Here is a 12,368-nt window from a genome sequence, read left to right as displayed (position 1 = left end):
CATTGGAAAAGACTCTGATGCTGGGAGGGATTGGGGGCAGAAGGAGAAGGGGCGCCAGAGGATGAGATGGCTGGATGGCATCACTGACTCGATAGACGTGAGTCTGAGTGAACTCTGGGAGTTTGTGATGGACAGGGAGGCCTGGCGTGCTGTGGTTCATGGGGTCGCAAAGAGTCAGACACGACTGAGCGACTGAACTGAACTGAACTGAATGAGTATTCACTAAAAGTTTTAATTGTGTACTTTCAGAGGTTTTGTCTGTATGTGTGTATATTTGTTTGTGTACAGTAAGCATGTTTGCCAGTGTTTAAGACAGTGAATGATGTTCTCTCTCTTTTTTTTTAATAAGTCTGAACTTTTTTGGTCACGCTGATCTCCCATAAAATGAGTGATAACTTAAATTGATGTTGTGGTAAAAATACTTGCCCATTAAGAGGACATAATGAGCCTTCCTTTCTAGTAACCCAGTTGGAAACATTGGCCTCATCAGTATTACATTCTCATAAACTGAAACTGATTAACAATTATGTGATTGGGCAAAACCAGAGCCTGGCCAATATCATCCAGCATTTAGATTCTCTTTGAATCCAGTTCCACATTTGTATAGTGGCAAGATGGATATGGACATATTTGATAATTGTAAGATTTGTTTCATGTCTGAAAGTGTGATGACTCCATACAAAGAAGGAAAAAGGCAAACTATAACTAAAATTTCACTATGAATATCCACATATCAAAAAAATGAAAGCAGTTATCCTGTTTTTCCAAATCAGGAATAAAATGTAAAATACTGTTGCCCAAAATAGAAATTGGTTAATATCCTATTAGGCCAACATTAAATAGGCACAAAATTATTAATATATTGAATGCTAGTACCTATATATTGATTTTCAAGGATAGTTGTGGCACATTGGTGTCTGGTCTGGTTAGAATAATTTTCTTGATGTTCAGTTCTTACTGGATTTATTTCATTTGAACTCAAAGGAATAAACCAAAACTTTAAAACAAAATTGGCCAGTTTTTCCTGTGTTTATACATTTTTGTAAATTTTGTGACAAAGGTTTGTAACAAAACCATAGGTCTCAGTGGGTGCATGAGGTTTAAGTGGTTTCATCTCAAACTGGAACCAGATGTGAGGACTGGTGAAGTGACCAAATGTCATATTACAAAACCAAAACAAAACCACTGTTCACTGTCTTCGTCTCTGCTAAGCACCAAAATGATGTGTTTCAAGGACCAGCAAGTCTGAATGAAATTTGTCTTCATTGGGAATTAGGATTTAATCCAAGACCAGCAAAGAGTAAAATCATCCAAGGTATTTGGGTGAAAATTTGCACCATAGATTTCAGAGGAAACTGTTTACCAAACGCTTGGAGCCTGATAATTAATGATACGGAGGTATTTTCACAATTCTACATACCTTATTCATATCCTTTTTAATATTCTTCTTTTATACCCGTAAGTGAGACAACTTTCACTTTTCCTCTCTTCCAGTTTCATCACTGCTCATCACTAGCACTTGCCATGAAGATTCCATTCTTTCATTAGAAATCACTGAATCCCTTTACAAGTGGGAAACTATGTCTCAGAGATATTTATTATATTATTATGCATAAATATTTGTTTATATAAAGGTAAATTACATATATAATTTTTTGGTGAAGTCATACCATTTATTGGAGGCTTAGAATTCCTCTAAATTTCTACAGCTTTAAGCATGTATAACCAAATAATATTTACCATAACTAGAGAAGGGCACATCCCAGATTATAAACATTCAAGCTCGAACAGTATAATCCCACATTGAACATTGAGGGAGATACCTATTAAAAATTCTAGGATGTGATAAGTGTCCCCTGAATTCCACAATGTTACCTACACTGATGCTTTCTTCATAGGTCCAGAAATATGGAGGGGAGCAGCACTCTTTTTCATGTCTCTAAATGGTTTCAAAATCTGAAACTAGCACTTTAATTTCACAGGTTCTCTACTATTGCACCAAAAGATATTTTTATTCTTGTAGCGTTCAAACAACCTAAATTTTCTAATTTCTTCTCATCAATTATTCAGCCAGAGAAGAATAGCAAGATAAAGTGTACTGTTCTTTAAACATGAGTAAAGTTTTCAAAGTAGGTAATATGAAGTCACTTGAAATCAAGTAGTGACCTAGGAGATAAAGTAATACAGTAGTCTAAAATCTTGTGTATCATATAAACCAACAACATTAAAACTCAGAAGAGGAAAAAAATTGGACAAGATAACCCAGCACCTAGCTAAGGTTGGAAACCCACTTGTTTTTGTTCAAACACTTGGCTAAAACAAATGTTGTCCACTTTCCATCTACAAGAATTAGTAGCTCTGCCAATAGCTGCAGTTTCCTAGGCCAAGATTCTCCCACATCTCATAAATCTTCTAAGTACAGTGGTGAAAAATTCCTTTTAAGGTTGTAACTGGTAAAAAATGTCTGAAAAGAAAGACAAAATAATTGTTTCTTCTCCTGAAAAATGTAAAGGGCTTACAGGAAATGGCATGAAATTAGGACACCTAAACAGCAATAAATATCTATAGATGAGTAAGCCTTTTTACATTCTGGAAGCCATGGTATGATATACTCAGGATGTTGTTGAATTGTAAAACACTCTCTAACCCAAACTTATAAATAGCTCCCAAGTGATTGTTTGATTTCCTGACTTCCCCTAAGGGTAACTGGCTTCAATACATAATCCTTCAATAAACTGGCAAAGTTTAGTAAACACAAAAGTTGGCAATAGACAAGGATATATGGATTTAAGGTAATAATGGCACCAGCATATGAGGCCTTCAGAAGCAGGGATTAATATTCTTGTAATTGGCTTTTCACCTCTTATACGATGATATTTCCATTCTCTGAATTTACAATCTTAGTAGAAAACCATTATCATCATTTATATTGACTATTATTCAAAAAATATGAAATTTAACCTGCATTCTACACTTCATCAGTTTATAGCTCAAATAATAAACATATATTGATCAACTAATATATTCCAGGTACCGTGCTAGGCTCTGAGAATATAAAATGAAAAAAAAAAAAGTGGTTTTCTTTGAGGAGTTTGCAATTCCAGAAAATGTAGAAGACTGAGGCAGAGAATTAGCAACTTGCACTTATTAATTTATAAGTAGGAGGAGCAGCAACAAAAAAGAGTAATACTTGACTTCCACAAGGCATACATTTAGTTGCAGAAATCAAATGCCCCCTGAATAAGGACTTCATAAAATAGTTTGCTTCTATCAAATTCCAAATCCCAAGCCTAGCAGGTTAAAATACATAGATTTTCATCCTCTCATATCTCTAAAGAAAAGAAGACTACAATTTGTTCTATAATGTTGGTTCCTTATGAAATTACAAATGAGCGAATGAGGCACTACTCCTTTAAACTTTATTATAATATATTTTAAAATCTAGCAAAATAGATGTTTAAAATATATAAGTGTTTCTCATTTATAGCTATATATCTATATAAACCTAAATATATAGATATAAATGAGTAATGTTTATACCAAATATGGCTGTAAAACTGAAAATTCAACACCATAGAATGAACAGGAAAGTATATTTAAAGATATATTCTGACCCAGAGAAACAAATAGGTCCTATGTTTACATAAACTTTTCTAAATCATAAATTGTAGACAGAAAACTGCTCAATCATTTTGATACTAGGTATCAAAAACCATCAACATGCACACACGCACACCCTAAATAAAATCCCATTCATATGCCTAGATTCAAAACCTCCTAAAATTAGTATATTTTAAAAAATCTAAAAAGTAGTAAACACAAAGAGCAATATATTCTGAAGAAATTAAAAAAATTCAGAAGAGAACAATAAAAATATCTTCTTTCCCTCATTTGATGTTTCTGTATTTTGTTAGACTTTGTTAAATATAGATTAGAATTTGCCTGACATATGTTATATTTTGGAGAAGGAAATGGCAACCCACTCTAGCATTCTTGCCTGGAAAATCCCATGGACAGAGGAGCCTGGCATGCTGCAGTCCATGGGGTCGCAAAGAGTGGGACATGACTGAGAGACTAACACACACACACACTATGTTAATTTTAACTTTGTTTTCAACTTTTTAAAAATTATAAGTATTCTTCAGAATAGTGTTTAATTGTTTTTTGTTGTTGTTGTTAGTTTTTTCATTAACTTATTAACCTGATTTTACCCAATTCAAAAGTGTCTATTTTTGGAAGAAGAGAATTGATCATTTTATATTTATTGTAATTCTTATCTGTTTATCTTATTTCTCCTATCTATTTATTCTGTAAGTATATGGAAATCTGGGAAAGGGTTGTGTTTTTTTTTTTTCTTTCATATATTTTGCTGAAATTTATAGAATTTTTTTCTTCAACATGTGTACTTCTGGTGATAGATTTCTATCATTGTGATATAGCTATGTATCTAGCATAGGGCCTCCTTACTTTAGTGTGAAAACAAATAGCCTTTATGAGGTATTAGTGCTGAGTCCCCTCCTGATGGCAGAAAATAAGCTGAAAGATTTCTTTTGCCTGTGTCTTTTATGTGGAAGGACTTAACATGAGAAGGGTGAATCCAGAGGAGTTTAGAGAAAGAACGTGGATAAATAGTACCACATCCCAAATTTGATATCGAGTCCCGTTCAAAGAGCAATGTAGATATCAGCTAGTGACCTACAAGCACCTGGACAAAGGGCTTGAAGGAATAACAGGACAGTGTACAATTACTCATTAATGCAGGTTTTGGGCAAAAACTCAAGCCCAAGAATGTCTCACCAAACACAAGAAATATTATAGTTGCAATTCTCATTATTCAACTTAGTGTTTGACCTTGAGTATATGTCTTTATCCTTTTATTTTTTTTCTTTTTTTTTTAATTTTATTTTATTTTTAGACTTTACAATATTGTATTAGTTTTGCCAAATATCGAAATGAATCCGCCACAGGTATACACGCGTTCCCCATCCAGAACCCTCCTCCCTCCTCCCTCCCCATACCACCCCTCTGGGTCGTCCCAGTGCACCAGCCCCAAGCATCCAGTATCGTGCATCGAACCTGGACTGGCGACTCGTTTCATACATGATATACATATTTCAATGCCATACTTTTAAACATCATCAATTAAAGTGATAACCTCAATGATGGCAACACACTCCGGTATTCTTGCCTGGAGGATCCCAGGGACAGGGGAGCCCGCTGGGCTGCCGTCTATGGGATCGCACAGAGTTGGACACAACTGAAGCGACTTAGCAGCAACTTAGCAGCTACAAAACTCAAATTCTTGGCAAAAATTATCTTCCCAGACCAAGCTGTTTTTGTTTATCACTTAGGACTACACGAACTGGAAATTCCCTTGGAGGAGAGGCCAGTTTTAGTCTATTCTAGGTTTGTTTTACCTGATTATCATTTTATCCCATATTTGAGAAGCCAGAAAAGTACCTGGTATCGTATTCACCCTTTCCTGTTCCCCTCCAGTGACTCTGAAATGATTGCACCAGACACAGATCATGGGTTTTGCTTAAGCTTTCAAACAATAAAGCTGTAATTTTAAACACAGAAGAGAAGTTACCCTATTTTTGTTCTTCAATTAGCTAGAATGATTGAGGTTGGAAATTTTTTTGGAACAATCTCTCACACCTAGTTAGTCTTGCTTGTCATTTTATGATAACTCTCTGCATGCCACAGGATCATGTCAACCCTGGAACATGATTTTATGAGGAAGCTCATTTAACATTTATGCCTTTACCAGGGCAGTTATTATTTCTACTAGTTAAACATTTCTAAATTGGATTACAATGTCAAACATCACATTTAGAATGTAAGTGTTTTGGTGGTCTGAATAGTGAATAAAAGGAGTTAAAAACATCATGTGTATGCAGTTGTTCATTGAGCTACTGGCTTGCAAGCATGGCATACTTTTGAATGTCAATTCAACTTGTAAAAATAACTTGGACTCTTAAACACTTAGGTCTGTATAATAATTTATAGACACAGATTAGAATCCCATAGAGTGCTTTGGAAATTTGTTTAGGTAGACTTTATTCCAGGAAAATCTCATCATGTAAGTTTGATAGCTAAAACAGTGTCTTAAATGTTCCAGGCAATTGCCTGCTAACTTGAAATCTTGTACACTCAATATAAAAATTATGGCCATTGAATTTTCAAGGGAAAAATGAAAAAGTTTTTTTTTTAATTTTCTTCTTTTAATTCCATAGCATATTTACACCCCAAACTCATAGATTTAAGAGCAAGAATCAGATACCATCTGGCCCACTCTCTATTTTGTATATAAGAAAACCAAGGCCCAGAACAGAGAAATGGATAATTTGGTTATGCAGACATTCGTTGCAGGTCTAGGGAATAAGACTAAAAAATGATGCTGTGAAAGTGTTGCACTCAATATGCCAGCAAATTTGGAAAACTCAGCAGTGGCCACAGGACTGGAAAAGGTCAGTTTTCATTCCAATCCCAAAGAAAAGCAATGCCAAAGAATGCTCAAACTACCGCACAATTGCACTCATCTCACACGCTAGTAAAGTAATGCTCAAAATTCTACAAGCCAGGCTTCAGCAATACGTGAACTGTGAACTTCCAGATGTTCAAGCTGGATTTACAAAAGGTAGAGGAACCAGAGATCAAATTGCCAACACCTGTCGGATCATCGAAAAAATAAGAGAGTTCCCCCAAAACATCAACTTCTGCTTTACTGACTATGCCAAAGCCTTTGACTGTATGGATCACAACAAACTGTGGGAAATTCTTCAAGAGATGGGAATACCAGACCACCTGACCTGCCTCTTGAGAAATCTGTATGCAGGTCAGGAAGCAACAGTTAGAACTGGACATGGAACAACAGACTGGTTCCAAATAGGAAAAGGAGTAGGTCAAGGCTGTATATTGTCACCCTGCTTATTTAACTTATATGCAGAGTACATCAGGAGAAATGCTGGACTGGATGAAGCAAAAGCTGGAATCAAGATTGCCAGGAAAAATACTAATAACCTCAGATATGCAGATGATACCACCCTTATGGCAGAAAGTGATCAAGAACTAAAGAGCCTCTTGATGAAAGTGAAAGAGGAGTGAAAAAGTTGGCTTAAACCTCAACATTCAGTAAACTAAGATCATGGCATCTGGTCCCATCACTTCATGGGAAATAGATGGGGAAACAGTGGAAACAGTGACAGACTTTATTTTGGGGGGCTCCAAAATCACTGCAGATGGTGACTGCAGCCATGAAATTAAAAGACACTTACTCTTTGGAAGAAAAGTTATGACCAACCTAGGTTGGTCATATTAAAAAGCAGAGACATTCCTTTGCCAACAAAGGTCCATCTAGTCAAGCTATGGTTTTTCCAGTAGTCATGTATGGATGTGAGAGTTGGACTATAAAGAAACCTGAGCACCAAAGAATTGATGCTTTTGAACTGCGGTGTTGGAGAAGACTCTTGAGAGTCCCTTGGACTGCAAGGAGATCCAACCAGTCCATCCTAAAGGAAATCAGTCCTGAATATTCATTGGAAGGACTGATGTTGAAGCTTAAACTCCAATACTTTGGCCACCTGATGCAAAGAACTGACTCACTGGAAAAGACCATGATGTTGTGAAAGATTGAGGGCAGGAGGAGAAGGGGACGACAGAGGACGAGATGGTTGGACAGCATCACTGACTCAATGGACATGAGTTTGAGTCAACTCTGAGAGATGGTGATGGACAGGGAGGCCTGATATTCTGTAGTTCATGGGGTCACAAAGAGTCGGACATGACTGAGCGATTGAACTGAGGGAATAGGACACAGATTTCCTACACCTAGTGTTTTCAACTGTGCCCCAGATTACAGTAGGCTGCTGCCGCTGCTGCTGCTAAGTCGCTTCAGTCGTGTCTGACTCTGTGCGACCCCACAGACGGCGGCCCACCAGGCTCTACCGTCCCTGGGATTCTCCAGACAAGAACACTGGAGTGGGTTGCCATTTCCTTCTCCAATGCATGAAAGTGAAAAATGAAAGTGAAGTCGCTCAGTTGTGTCCAAATCTTTGCAACCCCATGGACTGTAGCCTATCAGGCTCCTCAGTCCATGGGATTTTCTAGGCAAGAGTACTGGAGTGGGTTGCCGTTTCCTTCTCCAAGTTCTGGTATACCAAATACTAAATGAGACAAATTCACCTTTTCACTAAAATATGGTACATCAAACAACAAAGGTTTTGAAAGAAAATGAAATTTCCAACATATAATCTTCATTGTCTGACTGATTAAGAGAAAAACAACCAATTTATCTTTGAATGCTAGTAAAAATCAGATTTTTTAAATAATGAATTTTAGGCATGAAAGGAAAATAACCTAAAAAGAGAGCATACAGTTTGCCTTCTGGGGATATTTATTCAAATGTAATCAAGTACCCTTTTTTTTCTTTTTGATTTTTTTCCTTTTGATTTTTTAAATTACAAAAGTATAATAATACATTTACAGAAGACTTGGAAAATACAGAACAAATTTACATATAGTTCTTATATATATTACAATTATTTTTTAAGTAGATAAATTAAGATTTTTAGTTGGGTTTCAATATCAAACTCTCAAAAATTATGGAATTATGTTAGAAATCAATATCAGAAGATATTTGAAAATAAGCCACATATTTTCAAGTGCGCTGTGACATTTACCAAAAGAGATCTTTCATTTAGCCATTGAAAGCCTCAAGTTAGAAGACTTAAAAAACACAGATGATTATAGAGAAGAAAACATTGAAATGAGAAACTAATATCAAAGATACTTTAAAAACCCACGTATTTGAAAATTAAATATCTACTTTTAAGTGTTGGGTGGTATCTAAAAAACCATACAAAGGAAAATTAGAAAATATTTGTAACAATAAAAACAAGAGGAAATTATTAACTAAAGTGTTGCTGCTGCTGCTGCTAAGTCACTTCAGTCGTGTCTGACGCTTTGTGACCCCACAGACGGCAGCCCACCAGGCTCCACCATCCTTGGGATTCTCCAGGCAAGAACACTGGAGTGGGTTGCCATTTCCTTCTCCAATGCATGAAAGTGAAAAGTGAAAGTGAAGTCGATCAGTCATGTCCCACTCTTTGCGACCCCATGGACTGCAGCCTACCAGGTTCCTCTGTCCATGGGATTTTCCAGGCAAGAGTACTGGAGTGGGGTGCCATTGCAGATTTTCTTAAATTTCACAAAATTTCATGCTAATACCAGAATTTGAAGCAAATCATTGGAGTACATTAAAACAAATATTTGCTTTTGGAATTAAGGAGTCTACAGATTTTACTAAAAGTTTATGAGAAGTTTCTAAACAACATAATCAAGATTCTTTTGTTGGAATAATTAGTTTTGAAAATGAGAGCTATCAATGAGCCACAAGGGAAGAGAAGCAATTCCTGTTGGGTCACAAGTCACTATTTCCACTCAACAGAGTATTAGGGAAGATGAACCTATAAGAGGGACAGCACAAAGATGTGATCTTCATGTTAAATCAGCTATGCTGCCCTAAACTTAAATGACTGAGAAGATACAAATAATCATTAAATAATGGAAGAGAATTCTATTCTATGAGGGTTTGCTGTGAGACATAATGACCTTCATGAATGTAATCTGACTCAAATTAAATATATCCACAAATTATGTGAAACATGTTCTAAAAATTTACGCTAGCTGACACTGCCCCCTGTGCCCACTTCCACCCCTTCATTCTCCCACTTAGCAAATAATAAGTCTGGATGGTGAACATTCAGATGATAATAAGAAGGAAATATATATATACCATGTGAGTAATACATATTTTAGTTACCAGGCTCCTCTGTCCATGGGATTTTCCAGGCAAGAATACCGGAGTGGATTGCCATTTTCTTCTCCAGATATGAGTTATACTTATGTTTAAACCAAAAGATAAGGAAAGCAATAAAACAAGTAAACAATATGTAATAAAGAACATATTGACCTTATTCATCTTACACCTAAAAGTTTGTACACTTTTACCCACCCCTTCCCCAGGTCCCACCAAATAATTTTTTATACTCTATCCTTCTGAATTTAACTTTTTAAAAAATTGTATATTCTACATAAAAGTGATACCATGCAGTTATTTTTCTTTATTGGTCTGGCTTATTTCACTTGGCGTTTCCTCAAGGTAAACATGTAAAATGATGGGTGTGGTTAAATAACTAGATGGGAGGAATCCTTTCACATCCTTTCACTAAATGGGAGGATTTGCAGGTATTGCAAATCACCACAGTGTATCTTTTAAATAGCTTACAATTTTATATGTAAATTATATCTCAATAAATCTGAAATTTTAAAAATACATACATTATTATTTTTTTAAAGTCTTCATTATAGGGTTTTTATAAAATTAGTTGAACTATGCACTTAGAATGCTGTAGGCATAGGGTAAGTTCTCAGTAAACCTTAGTTATTATAAGTACATATCAGAAAGGAAAACATGCACCCCTTAGCAGATGGTATTATGCATAAGTGAAAGTGAAGTCTCTCAGTCGTGTCCAACTCTTAGCGACCCCATGGACTACAGCCCACCAGGCCCTCCGTCCATGGGATTTTCCAGGCAAGAGTACTGGAGTGGGGTGCCATTGCCTTCTCCGTTAACAGCGGCTGGGCATATTATATTTACTTGGAGCTGGTATACTTGGTGACAGCCTTAGTGCCCTCGGACATGGCGTGCTTGGCCAGCTCCCCAGGTAGCAGCAAGCGCATGGCGGTCTGGATCTCCCTGGATGTGATAGTCGAGCGCTTGTTGTAATGCACCAGGCACGATGCCTCGCCAGCGATGCGCTCGAAAATGTCGTTGACGAAGGAGTTCGTGATTCCCATGGCCTTGGACGAGATGCCGGTGTCTGGTATTTTGCGTACTGTTTCACTAGCTAGTAAAAAAAAAAAAAAAACACTAAGAACTACAGGTGAATTTTTAAACTAAATATGAACAATAAAAGTATAAAGGTAATGAAGTTTCTTTTTTAATTTTAAAAATATAAATCACAAGGCATATGTTTGATAAACTTGACTAGCTTAAAATTCAGAAGCTGTGTTCACGACAGATGTCATACCATGTGCCTTGTGCTCAGTCGTGCCTGATTCTTTGTGACCCAGTGGGCTGTAGTCTGCCAGGCTCCTGGGTCTACAGAATGTCCAAGGCAAGAATACAGGAGTTGGTTGCCATTTCCTCCTCCAGGGGATCTTCCAACCCAGGGATCAAACCCGTATCTCTTGGGTTTCTTGCACTACACGCAGATTCTTAACCTGCTGAGCCACCAGGGAAGCCCGACAAATGTCACAGGCAGAGTTAATAGGAAAGGAAAAGGCTAGGAGGAGATATTTGCAACATGGGCTTCCCTGATGGCTCTGCAGGTACAGAATCTGCCTGCAGTGCAACAGCCCCAAGAGATGTGGGTCCATCCCTGAGTCCAGAAGATGCTCTGGAGGAGGATATGGCAACTCATTCCTGTATTCTTGCCTGGTAAATTCTATGGACAGGGGAGCCTGGCAGATTACAGTCCATGAGGTCACAAAGAGTCGGCCACGACTGAGCACATGGCATAAAACAATCTCTAGAGTATAAAAAGAGCCCTTAAAATGTATTAATATCAAAACCCACCAAAAAAAAACCAATGATCCCAAATAACTCTAAATGGGAGAAGTTATGCTACAAAAGAAAACTATATAAGCACAGAATTATTTTAAATATTAATAATATTAAACAGCTTTTAAAATTACAGTTATTGAAGAGGATGTACCCTGCAAGCATGCCACTAAAAAAAAATTTAGATGATGGAAGCAAGCAGAGAAGGTAGGAAGATATATGTACACAAATTTCTCATTCTTTTAAAGCAAGAAACAGTAGATAGTGTTCAAATTGTGTAAACTAGGAAACTGTTTTAAATAAAGAAGTAATTACAATCAGAATACAGCTGCCCAAATTAACCAGAAAAATATAAAAACAAAAGCACGTAAAGCAACACTAACATGGACTAAAAGTAAATGAGGTCAAAAGAAACACTGAAAACAAAGTCAAATATAAAATTAGAAATCAGAACTACAGTACATGTGCTAAATTTCCAAAGCCTGTCATCTACAATATTCAATATTTTCCATGTTTCCTAATCTACTGCCAGCATCTGGAGAGCTGGTTTAATGGTTGATACATCTTTCTGCTAAGTTACGTGCACCCAAGTAAGCACTAAAAAATAAATTCTCAATTTATAATGAATGTATATACAGTTCATCCTTGAACAATGCTGAGATTATAGGTGCCGACCTTTCACACAATCAAAAATCTGCCTTTAATCTATAGTCACTCTTCCTTAGCAATTCCTTATCCACAG

The 12,368-nt window shown here is 36.6% G+C and overlaps 1 protein-coding gene across 2 annotated transcripts in view; it reads right to left on the bottom strand.

The window, feature by feature from the left end:
* Nucleotides 1-3,129: 3,129 nt before the first annotated feature.
* The window catches only part of LOC109562705 (histone H2B 1/2-like), a 59,573-nt gene continuing 50,334 nt past the window's right edge, over nucleotides 3,130-12,368 (bottom strand). For both annotated transcript variants that reach the window (XR_011566732.1, XM_070790051.1), the window contains exon 3: nucleotides 3,130-10,910. Coding sequence is in view for 1 of the 2 variants with exons in the window: in XM_070790051.1 (XP_070646152.1) it covers nucleotides 10,657-10,910 (254 nt within the window). In the remaining variant the exon portion in view is untranslated. The remainder of the gene's footprint in view (nucleotides 10,911-12,368) is intronic.

This window comes from Bos indicus, chromosome 1, assembly GCF_029378745.1.
Source record: "Bos indicus isolate NIAB-ARS_2022 breed Sahiwal x Tharparkar chromosome 1, NIAB-ARS_B.indTharparkar_mat_pri_1.0, whole genome shotgun sequence".
Lineage (NCBI taxonomy): Eukaryota > Metazoa > Chordata > Mammalia > Artiodactyla > Bovidae > Bos > Bos indicus.
This window is presented reverse-complemented; position numbering and strand designations above follow the sequence as displayed.